We start from the raw sequence: 21,289 nt of genomic DNA, 5'->3' as shown, positions 1-21,289 counted from the left end.
AGGGCCCACCCACGCGTCTCATCCTGACTATGCCACTGTATTAGGCTCTGTACATACCTAGAACAAAAAGATCATCCCTGCGCCAAGGAGTTTACCATCTAAATATAAGACGAGAGACTAGCTGGATGCAGACAAATGGGGGAGTGCAAGGAAACAATGAGACAATATTAACCTGCATGTAAGGCAGTGGTTTCTGCACGAGTGAAATTACTAATTGTGACATTTTGTGTAGGCATCAGAGTTTTGAGGAGGGATTTGAAGGTGACTAATGATGTGGCTGTGTAGAACCACTTACCAGTTGTGTGTGGGCAGCATGGAAGAAAGCACGAAGGTGTTTGTGTTTCTATATGAAGAGTAACCAAAATCACTGAAGCAGTTTCTATTAGAACAAACATTTTAAAATTATGTATTAAGGTATTACTGCTTTAGTCTTCCAAAGGATTGTTCTGTGAATTGGTACTTGAAAAAAGGAAGCAGTTGGCTCAAATTTAAAAGTGCTCCAGGAAAGTGGCTCTATTTTCGTCTTCTTCTTTCTGCCATTTCAGAATTCAAGCAGCTTTACTGGAGTCTTTTTTTTAAATCATCCAGAATTGTTAATTTCATTTTAAACAGCAAGTTCACAACACAACAGCTGGACTAGATGGATTTTTGCCAAGATTGTTGCTTTATTTGTTCTAATGTTATTTTAAAAGCCCTTCAGCAAAATTTTGAAAAGATGATATAACTTCCTACAGCTTTACTTTAACTATTTAGACTTCAGTGCAGGTTAAATCTAACAATATACATATAAAAACATTTTATTCTTTAAATCAGTTTCAGGGACACCCACATAAACAAAGCAGAAGCGTCTACAGGCATTTTATATGGGGTGAGGCTGAAGCAGCCCTTGAAGTAATCAGGACAAGAGTATGAGAACACAACAGGACGCATATGGGCTAAGTGCACTCTCTTTAATTGAACATTGATGGCCTTCAAAATAGTGAGCAGTTCCAGCTGGGAAGATGATGGGGGGAGGAGAGGAGAGAAAGGAAAGAGAAAATACATCAGAAGAAGCATATCAGCAGGGTTGCTCAACGTTTTAGGATTCTCCCAGACTGAAAAAGCTTCCAGTCTTTGAATATATATAATATATGGCAAGTCTCTTTATCAACAGCATGTTTCACATATTTATAAAAAATATTTTTTTCTTAAAAAGGTAATAAATACAAGTTATTTTAAAGGTTACAATTTTATAAGATAAACAATCACTCTCCAGGTCGTAGTAAGAACTACAACTTTACTAGTAATGGATATCTGTTGGCCTTCAGTCTTATGATGTGCCCAGTGCATGTCTACATCTCACTACAAATGTACTCTCAGTTTCGGGTAGTTCTTTACTAAGTTTAGTTATTAACAGTAGACTCTCACTGTAGAGTCCTGAGAACCTAGCCAATACAACCATGTCTAAAGCATGACAAAAATGTTTTTCTTTTCTTTTTTTACTTCATGTTACTGAAAAGAACAAATTCTACTCTGCCAAAGCATCCAGCTACAACTATGTACTTTCCTTTCATTACCATCAGCATTCCAAGGGCTAATTTCTTCACATAATTAAGATTATATTCAATAGAGATTAAAAAAAGTCTTCCTAAAGAAGTTAAAGGTGAAAAGAGCAGATGTCAGGCCAGCAAACTATGGTTACATTGATCATCCAGTTATGCCTAATGTCTCCTGACAAGAGGACAATAACTAAAGTGCATATCTACCATAACAAAATGTCCAGAGAACACTACTCTTCCTGGTTAATTACAATTAAGCCATTTTGTGGAACTACATTTCACAATAAAGTTGATGGATAAAGAAAAAAACCCAGAACTTTGTGGATTGAAATGATTATATACTTCAGGCATTTTTGTAAAGTTTTTCTACAAAAAGCCCAAATTTCTCCCAGGGATTAAATTTTCTATAAACCGGGTTGCAAATGTGAAACAGTGAATTACCAGGGGCACAATTTTGTTGTCTATGGTTGCTATCATCTAAAGAAATGTACTTGAATTTCATGAAGCTGTATTTTAATGTGTCTGTGTCCATGTCCATCTGAGGAACATTAATATTGGTGCAAGTAATTCAAATAAGCATTTAACTGTAAAGCTTCTCTTTGAAAACAAATATGCCTAAAGAAGGAATTTCTGCAGTATTTGGATGTAAACATGTTCCCTTATCAACAAAATTGCACTGGGATAGCTGAAAGCTCATATTTTGTTATCACTATATACATACAGAGGACCAAACCTGTAAATAGATATGTGTGTAAATTTACTCATGTAAGTAGTCCCATTAAAGTCAGTAAATCTGCTAATGTGAGTAAAGTTAAATACATAGGCAAGTGTATACAGGTTTGGGCCCATTATTTATAAAACAAACACTACTGGCTTTCACTTAGCACTGCCATTTTAGTTAAGTGACTATACTTTTCAATAATCTGCATTCAAAAACAGTGCTAAGTGCATCTGCATGAAATTTTTCTTGACTTCATAAATATACAATGTTTTCTGGTTATTTACATTTTCAGAATACCTACCTGAACATATTTACCAATAACCTTTATGATCTCCAGATTAAACTGTTTCACTGGTGCTGCAGACAGGTCAAGATGACTCAGAAGACTGTAAATGATCTGCAATAAAGATTGCTGCATGCTGGATAACCCTTTCTCTAACAGCTAAAAATATAATTGAAAAAGTAAACTTTAATCAGGTTGCTTGATGGCAGCACAGGGTACAAAGATTATTATACAATAATAAATGTTAGCTAACTGACAGATTTCCTTTTTCCCTTTTATGTGGTGAATTAAAGATTCATTTCAAAACTTCAAGATCTGGTTTGGAAAACAGAATATAGCAGAGTACAACAGAACTAACTGTATTTTCTATTCTAGTATTTTTCCTCTGTATTCACATTTTTCATTAAGTAATGTAATTTTGGTGATACTTTAAACGTTAGCACAGGCCTAAAGCACCTACAAGCAAAATATTTCAGACTAAATAAAACAACTCTTCTAAATCCCAAAGCTCCTTAATTTATATTATGCTTCTTTAACATACTGTACAAGAACAGGAAAAACTGCAAATAATGTTACATACAGGACTTATGATCTATAAGGCTTACAAAAGTTTGATCCATACAATGGCTATGGTCTTTATAAATAAAATGTTCACACAAACAAAGATTTTTACAGAGAAAAAAAAAATCAAGAGATATCAGGGTTGTCAGTTTTAAGCAATACATTTTAAGAGCCAGCTCTGGTAAGCTCTCCATGCAGAGCACTTCTATTAGAGGCAATGGTAGTTCTGCACATGGAGGGCTTGCAGAACTATTCACTAAATTTTGCATGCTCAAAGCATTTAGAAAAATCTGCCACACAATATTTACATCTTTACTCTCTGATTAACATTTATTTTCTACTAAGAGCAACTTTAAATTACAGCTTAATCTGGATCAGACAATTTCTTTTAATATATATTCTAAATATATTTCTTTAAAACCAAAATCGATGTACTTTATCCAAACTTTGATAGGAATGAAAAAGGAGCAATAATAGCTCTGTGCCAGTAACTGATGTAAAGGGACAGAACTTAAGATTTATTACAAAATATTACTGCCATAGAAAAATGGACCCGCCATTGGCGGAATGACCATTTCAATTAAAAAATTCAGATTCACTACTAAAAAATGGTTTTAGCCATCCTCTCCCCTCCAAATCCTACAAACTTTTAATATCACTTTATTCCATAGAATACTTTCTAAATATATTTTTTCAATTTTCAGGAGTGTGAAAAATAAAAAATGTGCTATAATAAAGGAATGGTTTAAATCAGGCTGTCTAAATGAAATACATTTTCAGTAAAATTTACCTCTGCAAGATAAGTTACAAGGTTAAATGTGGTATCTGAGAAGGAGTCATGCAAATATCTACACACTACATTAATCCAGTTAGAACAGTCTCTGGAATAACTGTGTGTACTGTATAAACTCATCATATGTGCCAAATTGGCAAGAGTTGGTGACTTCTCCTCTGCACAAACCTACAAAACAAAACACAAATAAATTAATTTCCTTCACTCACTAAATTATTGAGTATATGAAATGTGTAATACTTTTCTGAAGGTTCAGGATTTATTTTTCAGTAACAGGAAGGACAAAGTAACCACAAGAACATCTATATTTTACATAGTCAGGCTCAAGAATTTCCATTTGCTATAAAAATAATATAGAAAACTGCTGAAAAGATTTAAAATGACTATTTAACATAAAAAATGTGCAGCATACTTACACTGTTAAAATAAAAATATTACCCAGGGCTAGAGTCATGCCTTTGGGGTAGCTGTACTGGAGGGGGTTTCACTAAGAGAAGGCTCCTGTAAAATCTGATCAGTGAAGGCTGCCTGGGAGGGGTAAATATCCTGGCAGGCCTGGCTCTGTCCCTGCCTAGGCTGCTCTTACTTTTCCACTCCACTCCATCCACACTTCTGGAGCTGTACAGCTTAGTTACAGGTTCCCTAGTAATGTGACAGGCACTCTGAGTGGCTTGCACCACTGCATCCATGCTTCAAGTGGACTTACTGTTCATGTTAAATCTGTTTTAAACCAGGGAAGTCTGGGCAGAAAATCTGGCACATGATGTTCTTACCGGTAAACATTAAACTTTTTTACTGGTGGACAGTTCTCTGAAAATATCCACTCAATGTGCAGCGGTAGTCAAAAAAGCAAACAGAATCATTAAGAAAGGTATAGATAAGACAGAAAATATCATATTGCCTCTATATAAATCCATGGTATGCCCACATCTTGAATACTGTGTGCAGATGTGGTCGCCCCATTTCAAGAATGATATATTGGACTTGGAAAAAGTTCAGAAGGGGCAACAAAAATTATTAGGGGTACGAAATGTCTGCTGTATGAAGAAAGATTAATAAGACTGGGACTTGTCAGCTTGGAAAAGAGACGACTAAGGAAGGGATATGATAGAGGTCTATAAAATCATGACTGTTGTGGAGAAAGTAAATGAGGAAGTGCTATTTACTCCTTCTCGTAACAGAAGAACTAGGGGCCACCAAATTAAATTAATAGGCAGCAGGTTTAAAACAAACAAAAGGAAGCATTTTTTCACACAACACACCATCAACCAGAGTGATGATGCTCGTTAAAAAATAATGCGTTAATTAAATTTGTGACTGAACTCCTTGGGGAAGAATTGTGTCTCCTACTCTGTTTTACCTGCATTCTGCCATATATTTCATATTATAGCAGTCTCGGATGATGAAACAGCACATGTTGTTCATTTTAAGAATACTTTCACAGCAGATTTGATGAAACACAAAGAAGGTACCAATGTGAGATTTCTAAAGATAGCTATAGCATTCCACCCAAGGTTTTAGAATCTGAAGTACCTTCCAAAATCTGAGAGAGACAACTTGTAGAGCATACTTTCAGAAGTCTTAAAAGAGCAACACTCCAATCTGGAAATGACAGAACCCAAACCACCAAAAAAGAAAATCAACCTTTCTGCTGGTGGCATCTCACTTAGATGATGAAAATGAACATGCTTCGGTCCATACGGCTTTGGATGGTTATCAAGCAGAACCCATTATCAGCATGGACACATGTCATCTGGAACAGTGGTCGAAGCATGAAGGGGCATACAAATGTTTAGCATAACTGGTATGTAAATACCTGGCAATGCCAGCTACTAAAGTGCCACATGAACGTCTGTTTTCACTTTCAGGTGACATTGTAAATAAGAAGCATTATCTCCCATAAATTTAAACAAACTTGTTTGTCTTAGTGATTGGCTGAACAAGAAGTACTGAGTGGACGTGTAGGCTCTAAAGTTTTACTTTTTTTTTTTTGGTTACATAACTGCATTAAAAACCCAGAACAATCTACATTTGTAAATTGAATTTACATGATAAAGAGATGACACTACAGTACTTGTATGAGGTGAACTGAAAAATACTATTTCTTTTGTTTGACATTTTTACAGTGCAAGTATTTATAATAAAAAATAATCTAAAATGAGCACTGTACACTTTGTATGCTGTGTTGTAATTAAAATCAATATACTTAAAAAATGTAGAAAAATATCAAAACATATTTACAACATTTAAATTGGTATTGTATTTTATAACAGTGCGATTCATCATGATTAATTTTTTTAATCACAATTAATTTTTTGAGTTAATCACGTGATTTAACTTTGATTAATCAACAGCCCTAGTGCTTATGTATTTTAACTGCCTTTAATAGAATAAGCGTTTTGTCCTTTTTGAAAAAAAGTTAATTACATTGCTCACTGCTGATCTTCATTTAATATTCCCCTCCATCAGTTCTCTTCCTCTATCCTCCTGCTCTTCAGTATATACTATTCTGTTGCCTGCACTCGCCTCCTCTTCTCCTTTGAAGATGCCCTAACACCTAGTCCTTTATGCTATCTGTTCCCCTAAACATATACCTAGCTGCCTTGTTCCCTTCTTCTCTGAACATTCCCCTCCCTCGGGTAACTGGCAGCGCCATTCACACTATGGATCCTGTGCCTAAGGGCAGTTTTGTTCCTCTCCTGCTTGTATAACAATACCACTACCACTCTTACATAACACTTTTCCTCAGCAGATCTCAAAGCACGTTACAAAATGAGGTCAGTATGATTATCCCCATTTTACAGATGGGGAAACTGAGGCACAGAGCAGTAAAGTGAATTAAACAAGGACACCCAGCAGGCCAGTGGCAGGTTCTGGAATAGAACTCAAGTCTCCCAAGTCTCAGTCCAGTGTTCTATCCAGTAGATCACACTGCCAGCCCTATTGTGCAGGTGCCATCTTATTTCCATTTCCATGCTTTTCTTTCCAATGAAGAGCTCTGGGGACCACCAATAGTCCACTAATTCATTTGGGAACTGATTTTACACGTATTTTACCCCATTTTCACAAAGAATGCAATTTAAAAAGTCATTCAAATCAATTTTCCACAAGATAATCATTGTTTTCAAATAACAAAAACTGTACATTACTTGTTTTTCCATACACACCAGTCTCAAAGGTAAGGATCATTTCCTTACTAGAATTAAACTGTGAAATGCACTTGAAAATTAAAAAATTATAAATGTGATTTAAGGAAATTAAGTTCACTAGCTGTGGAAACCATCTTTTTTTTTTTTAATTTAAAAAAAAAAAAAAAAAGAGTCTCTTGCAACACTAACAATAGGAAGAATTACTTCTTACCTTCCCAATTTATAGGTTAAGCCTAATGGGTACTCTGATTCTACAGAGGAGTTCTTAGAGCCTGATCCAAAGATCACTCATGTCAGTGTAAATACTCCCCTTGACTTCAGTGAACTTTAAATCAGGCTCTAAGAGAACAATTACTTCTCATTAACACAATTATTATAGACAGGTCTTAGACATGGAAGAAGAAAATTTAGTGGAAAAGCAGCACTATAATACTTTACAGAGATAATTGATATGAAAGGTACATCTCTGTTTTGGCTGTAAAAGTGAAAGCCTAAGTTGTGAATAATTCCCTGAATGTTATTTTAAAAATATTTACATACCTTTGCTATCCTGTCTGCTGTTTCTTTACAGAACTGAGTTGGGTTATCAAAATGTTGGATTAGATGAGGCAGTAAGCATAAGATGTTAAGAGGAAATCCTGCAGACAAACAAATGGTGCTGGAGTTATGTGAGCACACAACAAAAACTTTTAGCATTTTAAAAACAAGATCTCTGTAACCAAAACTGCTTTATTATTTAAGATGGAAGTAGAATGATCACCTAATCAGTTAAATAAAAAATTACTAAGTAACTCAGTGCTCTTATTCAGCACAATGGCAAGCTCCTAAGAGAATATGCAAAGGTTTAGAATAGCACTAAACCAAGGCTACTATGACTAAATGGTTTTAGAAGGAAAAAACTATGTTCTTACTTACTTTGGAAACAAATTTACTATAATGTAATATACAATTCCAATCTTCCAGCAGGTATACTTTGCACCGGCTCTCTAGATAAATGATCATAATCTACATTGTACCTAGCATAACAATACTGGGGACCACGGGATTTACTTTTGCTCTTCACTGGCAATGTATATCACTATTGATTTTAATGCCAAAGATTAATTTATTTTTCAGTTAACCTACTACCAAATTCAATATTGTTACATACAACTTGATTAAAGATACCTGCTAATTGGGAGGGATCAACCAATGTATGTTTGGAGACTGTGATGAGTTTACTGAGGAGGTGAACTGTCATTTCCTGTGTAGACACTGAGGTAAAGCCCTTAAGGAAGAGCTGCTGAAGGCCTGGAAAGTTATTCCATTTCAGTTTATTCTGCACCTTTTCTATCTTCTCCTGACTCTCTGATTTATCAAGAGGCAAGTGAATCAGAAGTTTGTTGAGCAGCCTGAGAGCCAGGAGGTATTCATATTCATAATCTGATTCTAGCAAGGATGCTGCAATCCAAAATATGGTGGCCATCAGATTGATTGGATCAGTAGTAGGCTGCACATCATGCATTCCTCCCTCTCTCAGAGAGGAGAGGCTTCTAGTCCTTGCTAAGCTTCCACCATGGTTTATTCTTCCATCCATTATATCCAGTGTGTTGCTCCGTCGACGGTCACCTCTCCGGTCACCAATTAAACTCAGTCTCAAAGAGTTACTCCTTGCATTGCTGTAATATCCCAAACAATTGCCACTACTAATAGGACTTGTGCTTAGATTTATCTGTCCAGTGCTTTTTCTGTTAGCTGCATACTTGTTTCCCATTACAGGATCATGGTATGAGGTTCTAAAATAAAACCAATGAAATATATTATTGAATGCAAAATGTCAGACCTTCAATAATGTACATCCTACAAAATAAGGGCTCCAAAAATCAATCTTCCAGCATATGCAGAGAATATTTTACTATCAGTAAGTAGGTCTGAAGAAACACTTATGTCATAATAAAATTCTCAGAGAGAAAGAGACTGCCTTGTTACTTTAACACCACAGCTAGGGAAAAAATGTTTTCCACACATAAGAAATTACCAAGGTAAGAGAGCCAACCAAGGATCTAGCACAATTAGACATACTGGTCAAAAACTTGAAAAATGTGGGCTAAGGATGAAGATTTGGAATTCCCATCTATTTTCTTACAGATGAGGAAAGAGAGGGAATTAAGAAATGAGGTTATTTACATGTCCTTATATTTCTCTTAAGGTAGCATCCTAGACAGATCCATACTTTCAATGCCTTTCACACTGAGACTAAGGAGCATTTACTAAAGATATCAGCATTTTCTGGAACCCATTTTATGTGCATATACTGTATAAATACCACATTGTAATCAATAACCTTTGAACTAATCTTAAATCTACATGGAGAAACCCCAATAACCTATTTCATCTTTTGAGTAGTAGAGGAGCACAAGAGTATGGATTATTTTTTTCAGTTTATAAAACGCACCTTTAGACACCAGTAGGCACATGTATTAGATCCTAGAATACATCTTGTTACTCAAAAACACCTCCCTTATACCACACCAGAAATTCAACCCCTTGAAATACAGGCCTTAAATCCAAAGCCCGAATGAAAATACAGGGGTAGCAAATTTCCTGAAGTTCAATAAACTTTTGAGCTTCGCCAGACCAGTGGGGAAAGCAAATTCCAGTTGAGACCCTCCACTGACAATGCCTTACCATCAGCTCCTAAAGTCTGGGCCTTAGGGCCTGAACCTGTAAAGTACTCAACACCCTCAACTCTCATTATGGTCAGTGTTCAATGGTGAGAAATATCGTAGCTGATTTCAAATCCCAGAATTAAACACAGAGAGAGGCAGTTTCTAAGGTATCCAAGACCACGACTACATAGGGCTAACTCTCTGAATTGTACTCAGAAACCAAATGGACATTAACATTGTCTACAGATCATACTTCATGCATGAAGTATCTCAAAGTATATGGGTATCTGCATTCTGCACTAGATGAAATTTCCAAGTTCTATTCAAGTGCACACATTTCAGTAATCCAATCTTGATGTGAAAAAAAGCATGATTAGCTGGCAAGAGCCTTATGTGAAAGGAACATTTGTAGCATAATATATAATTATGCTTGGCCAGGCTCATTTTCTTTTTAATACAGCAAGTCCCTAGGGGCAAAGGGAACCATAATATTTACAATGTAATTTTTCAAGTCTGCTCTCAGACACAAGATGAGAATTTTTTGAAAGTTTGATAACAATCCATTGAACCAGTTTTGACATAGAATGAGGAAGAAAAACTACAGACCTTTATTTACACTTAAAAAAAAAACTGCAACAAATTTGGAATGCTGAGTAGGCAGCTCTAAATATGGTTTAGTATCTGCTGTAGTTGAAGAAATTTGACTTACAAATTATTGTAATCCTAATTAATATAAATAATACCTACCATGATATAGCAATTTTCATCCAGAGATCTTGTAGCACTTAAAAAAAATGAGTAACATTACCTACATTTTACACATGGGGAAACTGAGGCATGGAGTGCTTATGTGACAACCACAGTCAGATAGGCTCTGATCCTAAAATATGGTGAGTGCCCTCATTTCCACTGAAGTTAATCAGAACTGAACTCAAAGGTTTATAGAATTCAGGTCCAATAGTTCAGCAGCGTGGATGTGAACAGAACCCAGATTTAACAAGTTTGATTTACAAATTCTCCCTTCCTTAATTGAGAAAAACTCATTGATTTTGAAGTGCCTAATTTGCTCTACCACCTAGCAATAGAAAAAGTAAGGAGTAACTGAGGTCAGTTTCAGGAAATCTGACTAAGAGCCCAAAGAGATGAACATTTGAAAACAGCATGCTGTCGTCGTATTAAGTTTAAACTGAAATGATGGAAGAAACATTTTGATTATATGAGTAATAAACAACTAATAGTTCCCATGAATACTGTAGTTTAAGTACTTACTGAGAAAGTGCAGATATAAGATCATAATGCTTCATGGTTTCAGCCAATGTATCAATGGCGGATTCCAGAGTCAGAAGTAGCTCTATGACAAAACCCTGAAAAAGGATCAAGGTTACTATATGTTATAGTATGTACAACAGTGCAGATTGCATAGGACCTCTTGCTTGTGATATACAAATAGAACAAACAATGTTAGGGACTGATTCATAACTTTCTGATCTAATTATACCATGGTCCTAATGATGCACAACTCAAATTAACGGTGCAAATTGAATGTAAAACAAACAACAGTATACAATTTAATTTAAAAGTCGTTAATGACACAGTCATGAATTTGTGTGTGTTATATTCTCTGGTCCAATACCTCTCACAAGACAACTATTAAGTTCCATTATTCCCCTGGGGGTGTCTATACTTTATGACTCAGTTCCTCTTTTTGTGATTTGCAAGGAGTGACATTGGATAAACTGTAAAGATGCAATATGTTGCCGATAAATCTAAATATCAGAACAGACTAAAATAGTTGTTTCTTCTTTAATATTATATATTTTTATTTTAAAATACTTGAGGCATATTTTGAATTATAAAAAGTATGTGTGCTGCCAGGAAACAGATTATTTCACCTGAGACATCTAGTTCAGACTGCAGAGTCTCTGAAAGTAAATATTTGGAGGCTACTGGCTTGCCTTTGAAAACAAAGTGCTCAGCATAACCATGAATTATTTTGGTTCTGTTGTTCAGAAGTGAAAATTCAAAGTGTTACAGAAGTTAAATCAGATACCAGTCACATCAGTTTTAATACCCCTTTCTTCTTCATTCAAGGAGAAAATGCAGTTGAGCCTCATCATAGTGCTTTTACCTTTCATTATGATATTAAAAATACAATTCAAATGTTGTTTAATAAAATGGGAAAATTATAAGTCAGATGGTTGCACGGGAGAGAAAATAAGAAAATATGCAAATACCTGTGCTTCTTCTCCTGCATCTCCTACAGTTTCCACAAGCCTGGAGAGAATGTCAGAAAGCGTGGATGCAGAAAGAGGCTGCTTCAGAGCCCTGAAAATCTGAAATGATCTCCCAGCATAGTGTCGAGAGGAGCAAGAAAGTGCAGTTTGCAAAGCAACTTCACTAAGATGCTGCTCCAACTGAAATCCTGCTATGAAAGCAAATGTATGTTCAAGTAACACAGCAGATTTAAAAAAAGAAAAGAAAAGAAAGTTGTATGTAATAATTACATTACCAGTGTTATTGCATACCTTTTTTCCCCCACTGACAAGATTATTATAGTCACCTCTGTGTTGGCTTTTAAGCTAGTTTTATCTACTACTACTTCTCCCTCACCCCCTTTGCTAAACTGGAATCCCTCACAAAGATCCATCCAATCACATAAGCAGCTTTCTCATAAACTTCAGCAGAAGTATTAAATATTAAATTAGACAGATGGAAAGAAAGATACAAACTTTAAACAATAAATAACTGCAGTAAGCTTGTAATATATATTTTCTATCACTCCAAGCACACGTTATGTTAACATATCCAAGTCTGAACACAGTTATGAACTGTGTCACATTAAAGTGCAACATCTATTGGCTGAAAGCAGAAGCCTAGAAATCTATGCATATTTTCTGAAAGAGAAGTTCTTATTTATTTCACAAAGATTTTTATTTTATTGAAATTCTACAATGTATTAACTCTTTTCTAACATACCTGAACTTGACTGCTTAAACACAGACATCACATGTTTTAGAAACACAGTTAACTGCTCAGCACTCTTTATACTAGAGTTCTTGGCTGAAACATCCTCATGATTCCAAAGTGGTCCTCTTTTCCTAGAAATATAAAACCCAACATATAAGGTAGCATAGCATAAAGGTATAAAACATAACCTCTATAATCATTATCCATTGATGGAGTACTTTTCACCTAGAAGAATTCCAGAAGAATTTATCAACTATATACAGTATACTGAAACACAGATTTCTCTGGAATGAAATATGGCAGCTGTTTAAAAATGCGCAGCAATACTATATAACAATTAAGACAAAAAACAAAGCAACATATTCAATCCAATTGAAACTGTAGGAGGAATTTAGGGAGGGGGAATGCATAGTTACCCTAATGGCAAGTAATTCCAACTGACGCTACACATCTGCAAAAATACCACAATCCAACACCACATTACTATAAAGTTCTAGGGCTGTGTAAAAACTCTCTTTTTTGGTTTGCACAGTTTTGACAAACCAAAATCAAGTTTTTGACCACTAAGATCTACTTAGAGTTTCAGGTTTATACGTTCAGCCCTGCACATCTGTGGATATCCACTTTATATCCAAGAATCATGGATCATTTTTGAGATTGCGGATCGGATACAGATCAAATTTTGTATCCTCTCGGCTCTATTTATATGATTCTGAAAGCACCAAACAAATCATCATATGAAAATAGGAACCCTTTGAAAGTTATCAGTTTTATAACTAAACTTTCCCACCAACTCCTACTTCCCCAGTTAACACACAAGCCCTCTTTTTCTCCAGGCCACCTTGAAGATCCATACAAACCCAGGTCCCCACAACAAGCCTTCAAGACGCTCTCTGAACAGACCTTTAAGTATCTTCTGCAGGGAAGGATATGGGGCTCTATTAAGCATGTAGTATATTCTGCAGCCCACCAGATCTCAGAATGTGGTTCAATTATCTTTAAAGGAAGCAATTGTGGGACTGGTGATGCTGAAGAGAGGAAAGGGGTTGAAACCCTGAAAAGCTTTCCATGGGGAAGGGGATCCCCCGATCAGTGGGGAGTACACCAATCAATGGCCTTTTGAAGACTCAGAATCAACTGCCCTTAGGATGTAGAGAAGTAGAATGGTTTGAAAGCTATTATACATACACATAACATGCACACAACAAGAGAGTATTTAAGATCAGATTCAAGATCTTATTGATGATAAACAGAAGAGAAAAATAGTCAACTTCATGCCAAATAATATGCTATTTTGCCATATTTCCATATACCATACATCTCGACCATGGCTGATCTTAAAGTGTTACCTTGAGGTAATAAATTCCATGAGTGTTTTCACTTTTTCATCCTGCTCTACTGAAATGTCAACTTCATTGAGGATGGTGGTGTGCAGATGAGAAATGGCAGCGTTGGTATTTCCTAAACTGATGCTAGAAGAGGTAGAACTTGAACTAAGCCCTGAGTCTGTCATTGGGGAGGGCTGGTAATCAGGTATAAAATCATTAACACCTGCTGAAAGAAAAACAACTACAATTATATTATAGTTTGGCATTTTCACGTTAGGCTTCAAAAAAAATTATTAGTATGATGCACTGGTTCTCAAAAGATGCACTTTGATTAGGGTAATTAAAATATTTTCAAACTGAATAGACAGGATGCTCCTTTTCACCTTCTAGGCCATCAACATAGTATCTTTTTGCAATGCCAACACTGAAAATACAAAATTTAAAACAGTATCATAGGAATTACCCATAGGTTTGAAAAGAGAATTATTAAAGAGTTTACAGTATTTTACCAGTAAAGCTCTGATCTTGCAAACACATATGTAACTTTATGCACGCAAGGAGACTCAATGAAGTCAACAGGAATACTCATGCCTAAGGTTAAGCGCATGTATAAATCCTTGCATAATTGGGACCTAAATAAATAATAAGGAATAACCTGTCCATAACTATAATCATAGTAAAGACTGCAGGATTCATTTTTATATTAGTATTCTGGTGAAGTGACAACCCACCAGTCCTTGCACTTGTAGGCATCACATCTTTTACAAGCTGATTCAGTAGTTGAACTTGGAAGTATTAAAGCACACACATGCTTGTAGAGTAGAAGTCAAGAAGATAAGCTGCTTCCTGATAATGCAGATTAGCTTTTTGACTGAAATGTATTCTGATCACAACTGAATTTAATTATTAAACTCTAATACGTAAGGCTGATTCACCAGTAAGTTAGAGCTGTTTTGTGCCACTCTAGATGGATAAAACAGCTCTAAAAAATCAGCTTAATCTGGCTACTGGCACATTCTCTCTTCACATGGAAACTTTCTATACCACCATTCTCCCAAGTACTGTAACAGGTAATGGAGCTAAGGAAAATGAGGCATGGTCAGGGTTTGTCTGTGTCTGGCTAGCTGAGGTCAGCAGTTGGAGTGCTGAGGGCCACTAGCACCTGATGTAGATCATTAGCCTTCAATGTGTTCTGGACTGATGTATGCACAGCTGCAGGATTGGATTGTGGGGGGCAAAAGTGGCTTAAAGAAAACTTTGCAGCCAACCCCCAGCATCAGTCCCCCAGCTTATGCTGAGCACTCTTCAGATGGAAGGAGAATTGGGTAATAAATGGATAGTATTTCTCCAGTCACTGTTACTTTTATAGTGTCTGTGTCCCTTAACTACATATTTAGGATCTAACCCCACAAGTATCTCTGCATAGATAGCCCCTATGTTCACATGAAGCCCTATTTAGGCCAACAGGGCTCCACAAAGGGGTCTGTCCGCACTTAGTATCTTGTCAGATGAGGGCATTGGTCTCATCAAAAAGATGCAATTTATTAAAATTGTGTAACTTGCCATTTTAATCAATTATTTAACCATAATTTACTAGACCTATAATGCATATATAGGATATTTTATTAATCAGCTAATTTTAAGTTAAAAACATAACTATTAAAATATTTTGTTTAGTCCCCATGTGAGGATAATCTCCCGAACAATACTGTTTCAGTCTTCAATGTGGACAGAGCTAAACAAAAGTTTGCTGGCCTTCTCATCCTGATCTCTAGTGAACATTTTTTCATACTACAAACTCAACTTATATAGAGTGTCTCTGGCCATCTCTACTCAAGAGCCCAAGGACTGGAACAAGAGTGGTTAGTAAATCAGAACTGATTTGCATTTGGTAAAGTTCCATGGGTAAGTTTATACAAAATATGCCTGCAATATACCTCGCTCTACCCAGCTATTTTAGTCTCTCATATTCTTGACCACCAAATTTACACAAGAATTTACAAAATATTTTTTCTTTAAGTAACACAAAAATACTTCCCAGATACAACAAAACTGAAATAATATATTGCATGACAGGTGCTGCCATCTGCAGATAATATGAAATATCATGAGTCAACAAAATTAATTCTTGTTCATATTTTCCCCAAATCTATGATACAACCAAAAGTGAAGCTTTCATAAAAAAGGTTTCCACCGAAGTGTACTGATTTCTCATACTATATGATCATTTCAGATATTTTATGTTTTCTCATATTCTTTGTACAACATTAAAAGCAAAGGTCATGCTAAAATCCTGTAATATTTTTGTGGTATTCTATTAAATTATACAATATCAAAAGGCTTATGTCCAAAATTGAAAGTTGCTATAACATATAGAGGAAATATCCCCCTACTTCTCCTTTAAAATCACAAAAAAAGTAGTTGCTATTTTATATGACCAACTAACAGTTTCCTCTGCAGTTTCCACAGCAGCAGCAAACCAGCAATTAACATTCAACTGTGCTAGTCCTGCTGATGATGACTGTGCACAAAATGTTATCTACATTAATTTTAGGTTAATGAAAAATCCAGGGAAGAAAGAAATTTTATCCAACTGGACAAAACTGGAAGTGAAATATATTACAAACAATGGAGATTTTAATATTTAAATCCAATCAAAAACTGACCTTCTGTGTTCTTTTAATTAATGAAACGTGAACAACATAGCTGTGGTTACCTGTGAAAGTATAATCTAAATGTGCAGTTTGCTTGACAGTAAGCACCCTGGGTTCATTAAACTCCCTGTTCCTGAGAAGGACAGAAGCAACAGACTGGACACTACTGTTGGAGCCCATCACTATCAACAGGTGCAAAAGCAGGCGTTTACAATGCTCATACACTTCAGGGTGGTAGTGGTCAAACCCTAAAATTAAAGAGGAAAATAGAAAGGTTAATCAATTAAATATGCAGCTAACTAAAATAAGCAACAGTCCCAGTGGTCTATAACAATCTCTACAAATGATATCTATATTTGGTAAACAAAGATTCACCACCAACGACTGAAAATGAGTTAGATTTTGGCTATTGGGAGACACAGAGGATATGCCCCTTCCATCTCCCCTTCTATTTTTTCTATAATAACTTCAATATATTAAAACTCTTTGGATTTACTGTTTTAAAAAACAAACACTCTCTTGCTCAGTGTGGTAACGTATTATGTTTATTTCATACAATAAATCAACTAGGCCATACTGTGGATGATTCTTGCCATTACACAGGTACTAAAAAAAACTATTTTAATTCAAACAAAATGAAAGACTCACTATACTGAAAAATATGGAGCCGAAAACAGAGGGGAGAACAACAAGAGAAGCACTGAAGACATTAAGTGTACTCCAAGCTCATTGCACCTTCTATGCAAGGGGAGAAGGACAAATGGCCTCAATCGACAATGCTTTGTAAAGGAGTCCAAACTTTCATGCCCACTTGTATTTCCTACCTACGTTTGTCTCAAGAAATAAGCAACATTAGGAACATGAAAAGGTTCTCTAGTACAGCACACTTGTCTGATTAACTGTATATGCTCAGAAGAGAAAAAGGCCAAATCAAATGGGAATACAAGTTCAGGGCAGATGTATGCTGCCCAAAAGAGGCTGGGGGTGAAGGGCAGCAATGGACTATAACAAGGTGGAAATATGGCCAAAAGAGTACAAGAGGAAGGAGAAAAGAGATGCACTAGTTTGTTACCTATCACACAATAGACCAAATTCAGCTCTGGTGCAAATATGTGTAACTTCACTGAAGTAAATGCAGTTGCACTTGCTTACATCATGGCTGCATTTAGCCCAAAACATTCTGCTTATAGGCATTTAGTAAGTTTTAGCTTTTATATGTTATCCACAGTGTTAATTTTAAAGGAGACACTTATTAATATTGTATTTATACAAACCAAAATGACTGGAAAACATTTTTTTAAAAGTGGATTTTTTTTCAACTTGAAAAAGCGTTCTTCCTTTATGTTATTGGATGTCAGTTTTTAAAGTCAGATTGTCATAACAACATAGAAGACAAAAATATTTCATACACCAGAGATCCTTTCTGTACTTTCTGCTAAGATTTTATTGATAAATAAAGAATAAGAAATATTAATCTCATACAGCCTTGGGGAAAAAAGAGTAGTTATGTCAAAAGGCTGTTTTCAATTACTATAATCTCCTAAACCAAGATTACAAACTGCTGTTTTCCTCAATTAAAAAAAACCCTGTGATATTTCAGTAAAAGTTTAGTTACCTATAAAAATTGCATGAAGTAAAAGATGGAGGTAGCCTCCCCATTCCACCTTCACACTGTGGTCGATTATCAAGTCAGTCAAAAGGATCACTGCTATGTTACACCTAAAAGACAAAGAAAAAAATTGATAAGAGATCAGAATACAATTGTAGTTTACATTTTGAAGATTTGTAGGAGTTTTAAAGATCCTCTTAACTAATATCCCCTTTTAAGACTATGAAAGTCTTAAAAGGGGATATTAGTTAAGAGGATCTTTAAAACTATGAAAATCTTAAAAGGCAACAAAGAAAAAAAATCACAAGAAGCCACACAGCCGATGTGAAAAGCTTTAGTCCTCCACATCAAAAGGTAGCTAAGACAACGTAACTTCTTGAATTGTAAGCAACACAGGAAATGTACTGAATAAGGAAAGGTTATTCTTACTTTACACAGCACATGCATGAAGACAGTAGTTTGATTTAAACGAATATGAACTGAATTGCTGTCACTTTCATGTAATGTTAATATTTACCTGTGAAGAGTCATGCCTGGAGATGAAGTTTCAGGTAAATAATCCACCAGTGGTGACCAACAACCCCCAGTAGGTGGAAAAGGTAGAGGCTCTCCTTGATTATGCTCCATCACTTTCAGTCGCCAGTTAGAATACAGTGGCATTGAATCACCTATCAAAATACATTTATTTTTACTTTTCTTTTTGATTTGTCAATCCAAGCAAAATGTACAAGTTACTAATAGTAATCTTCCACCTAATATTCTACATAATGATAGTTTAAAAAATGCCCCAGGATTTGAAGCTATAGATCCTGGGAAACAGAAGTGTCCAGACGAGAAAAGCCATTCAGTCAAAAGTTAAAATAAAGAATGGTTTCTTACCCTACAGTAATTGTGGGTCTTCAAAATGAAGTTGTCAATGTGCATCTCACTGTGAGCACACAAGCACTGCATGTACGCAAGATTGGAACCTTTTGAATAACTGCATCTGTCAGGGCCACATACACTCCCTGTGTCTCCTTATGCTCCCATTCAAACCCATAAAAGGCAAAACAACTCTAAGCCCCTCTTAGTTCCCTGGGAAGCATAGGACTCCATAAATGGGGATGGAGGGTGGTTATGGGATCCACACTAACACCACCTCAAAGAACCACAGTTATTGTAGGTAACTGTTTTCTTCGAGTATTTGTCAGTGTGGATTTCACTGTAGGTGACTAGCAATAGCACCCCTGCTGGACACTTGGATTAGTAGTATCAGCTGCATCAGTCGAACAGGTTTGTAGAATTTCTCTCCCAAACATGGCACTTGCTCTAGAAGCTAAGTACAATGCATAGTGCTTGACAAAAATCAGTGGGTTACTCTATGTTGTTGCCTTGCAGATCTCTGAAACTGGCACATTTCTGAAGCAGGCAGAGGATACTGCTTGAGCTCTGATGGGATGAGTCTTGGCATTTGGTGGGAGAGATACATCAGCTAACTGAAAAGACAGTGAGATACATTATGTTATCCACTTTAGATATTCTTTGTAATGAGATGGCCTGTCCTTTGGAATGGCCAGTTACAGCCAGAAATAAACAGAAAGACAATTTGGTTCTGTCGATGTAGTAAAAAAGGCTCTGGAAATGCCCAGTGTGCTGCTGCTTCTCTCCCAATGCAGAGGAGTTTTACTGCAAAGAAGGGAGGCATGTTAAATGATTAATTCAGAGAGAATTTCAGACCACTTTAGAAATTAATTTAGGATGAGGTTTCAGGATCACATTAACCCTATGAAATACGATGTAGGGAGGGGATCTGCCACAAGTATTTGGAGCTTGCTCACTCTTCTGACTAAAGTGATTGCAACTAAGGAGACTGTTTTCAGAGCCAGCTGAAGTAAGCAGCATTCTGAAAACGGCTTGAAGAGGGCTCCATGAGTCTCAAGAAGATGACACTGAGATGCCAGGTAGAAGCAAGTTCCTGACCAGTATAATGTAGGTAACGGACCCTTCAAGAACTCTGATACCATTGGGTGAGAGAAGACCATACATGACTATCCATAGATGGCAATCTGAAATTGCTGCAGTTTGGTCCTTAGTGGTGCTAAACAAAACCTGTTTCAGGTGCAGGAAGTAGTTAGGAGCCTTTGATACCAAAGCCTGCATATGGTCCAGGTCATGTGGGGTCACCCCTATTGAGAACCTCTTCCATTTTGATGAAAAAGTCCTTCTGGTAGATATCTTCCTGTTCTGTATCAGGATGCCCTTGACTTGTCTAAAGCAATCCCTGTCCATGGTCCTTAAGCAGACAATATCCAGGTTGACATCCAGGTGGGTCTGGATGGAGTATCTTCCCACAGTGCTGTGAAAACAGATCCAGGCAGTCTGGGAGCTGAACTGGTGGTTGAATGAACATCTGTAGCATGTCTGTCAACCAAAACTGCATAGACCTATGAGAACAATCATGGCTGTCCCTCTTGAATTTTGGAAATCACCATGAGGACCAAGAGAATGGATGGAACAGCACAGAAGAGGCCTAGATCCCACTGCAGAAGGAAGGCATCAGGCAACAGCCCCAGGCTCATATCCTCTCTGCAACAAAAATTCTGGCATTTGGTGTTGTCTTTGGTGGCAAACAGGTCTATCATAGGACCCCCGCAATTAGTTCTATGATAGATCTCTGCAGTGATCACTTGTGAGTGGTAACATATCTGCTCAGGGGGGTTACCAAGTTGTTGCTGACTCTTGGGAGCTGAAGAGTCATCAGGGTTAACTTGCATCTGTGGCATCATGTCCAGAGCTTGTGCCTCCTTGCTTCTTTATGTGGTGCATTGCTGACATGATGTTCATCAAGACCTGCATTGTGGAATTGTGAAGAACAGGAAGGAAGGACAGGAAGACTAGCCTCATGGCTCTGAGCTCCATGACACTGATGTGTAGCTCCATATCTTTCAGAGATCCTATTCCTTGCATTTGTAGATGGTCCAAGTGGATCTCTGAGGTATCTGTGATTAAAGTCATTGTCGGGGAAGGGGCAGAGAACAGTACTTAGCCATGCATATTCT

General features: G+C 36.5%; 1 protein-coding gene across 18 annotated transcripts in view; it reads right to left on the bottom strand.

Moving 5' to 3' along the window:
• FRYL (FRY like transcription coactivator) overlaps positions 1-21,289 on the bottom strand; it is a 331,713-nt gene that overhangs the window by 60,526 nt on the left and 249,898 nt on the right. For 11 of the 18 annotated variants that reach the window (XM_050947243.1, XM_050947242.1, XM_050947230.1 and 8 more), the window contains 11 exons: positions 18,769-18,919; positions 18,258-18,361; positions 16,705-16,890; positions 14,010-14,214; positions 12,670-12,791; positions 11,928-12,118; positions 10,963-11,057; positions 8,213-8,820; positions 7,586-7,683; positions 3,894-4,064; positions 2,561-2,701 (listed from right to left, as the gene is read on the bottom strand). In XM_050947243.1, coding sequence (XP_050803200.1) covers positions 2,561-2,701; positions 3,894-4,064; positions 7,586-7,683; positions 8,213-8,820; positions 10,963-11,057; positions 11,928-12,118; positions 12,670-12,791; positions 14,010-14,214; positions 16,705-16,890; positions 18,258-18,361; positions 18,769-18,919 — 2,072 coding nt within the window. The remainder of the gene's footprint in view (positions 1-2,560; positions 2,702-3,893; positions 4,065-7,585; positions 7,684-8,212; positions 8,821-10,962; positions 11,058-11,927; positions 12,119-12,669; positions 12,792-14,009; positions 14,215-16,704; positions 16,891-18,257; positions 18,362-18,768; positions 18,920-21,289) is intronic. The other 7 variants (XM_050947235.1, XM_050947248.1, XM_050947246.1 and 4 more) reach the window with 3 other exon arrangements.

This window comes from Gopherus flavomarginatus, chromosome 3 (assembly GCF_025201925.1).
Source record: "Gopherus flavomarginatus isolate rGopFla2 chromosome 3, rGopFla2.mat.asm, whole genome shotgun sequence".
Classification (NCBI taxonomy): Eukaryota; Metazoa; Chordata; order Testudines; family Testudinidae; genus Gopherus; species Gopherus flavomarginatus.
Note: the sequence above shows the minus strand (reverse complement) of the source record. Positions and strands in the feature narration are given on the sequence as shown.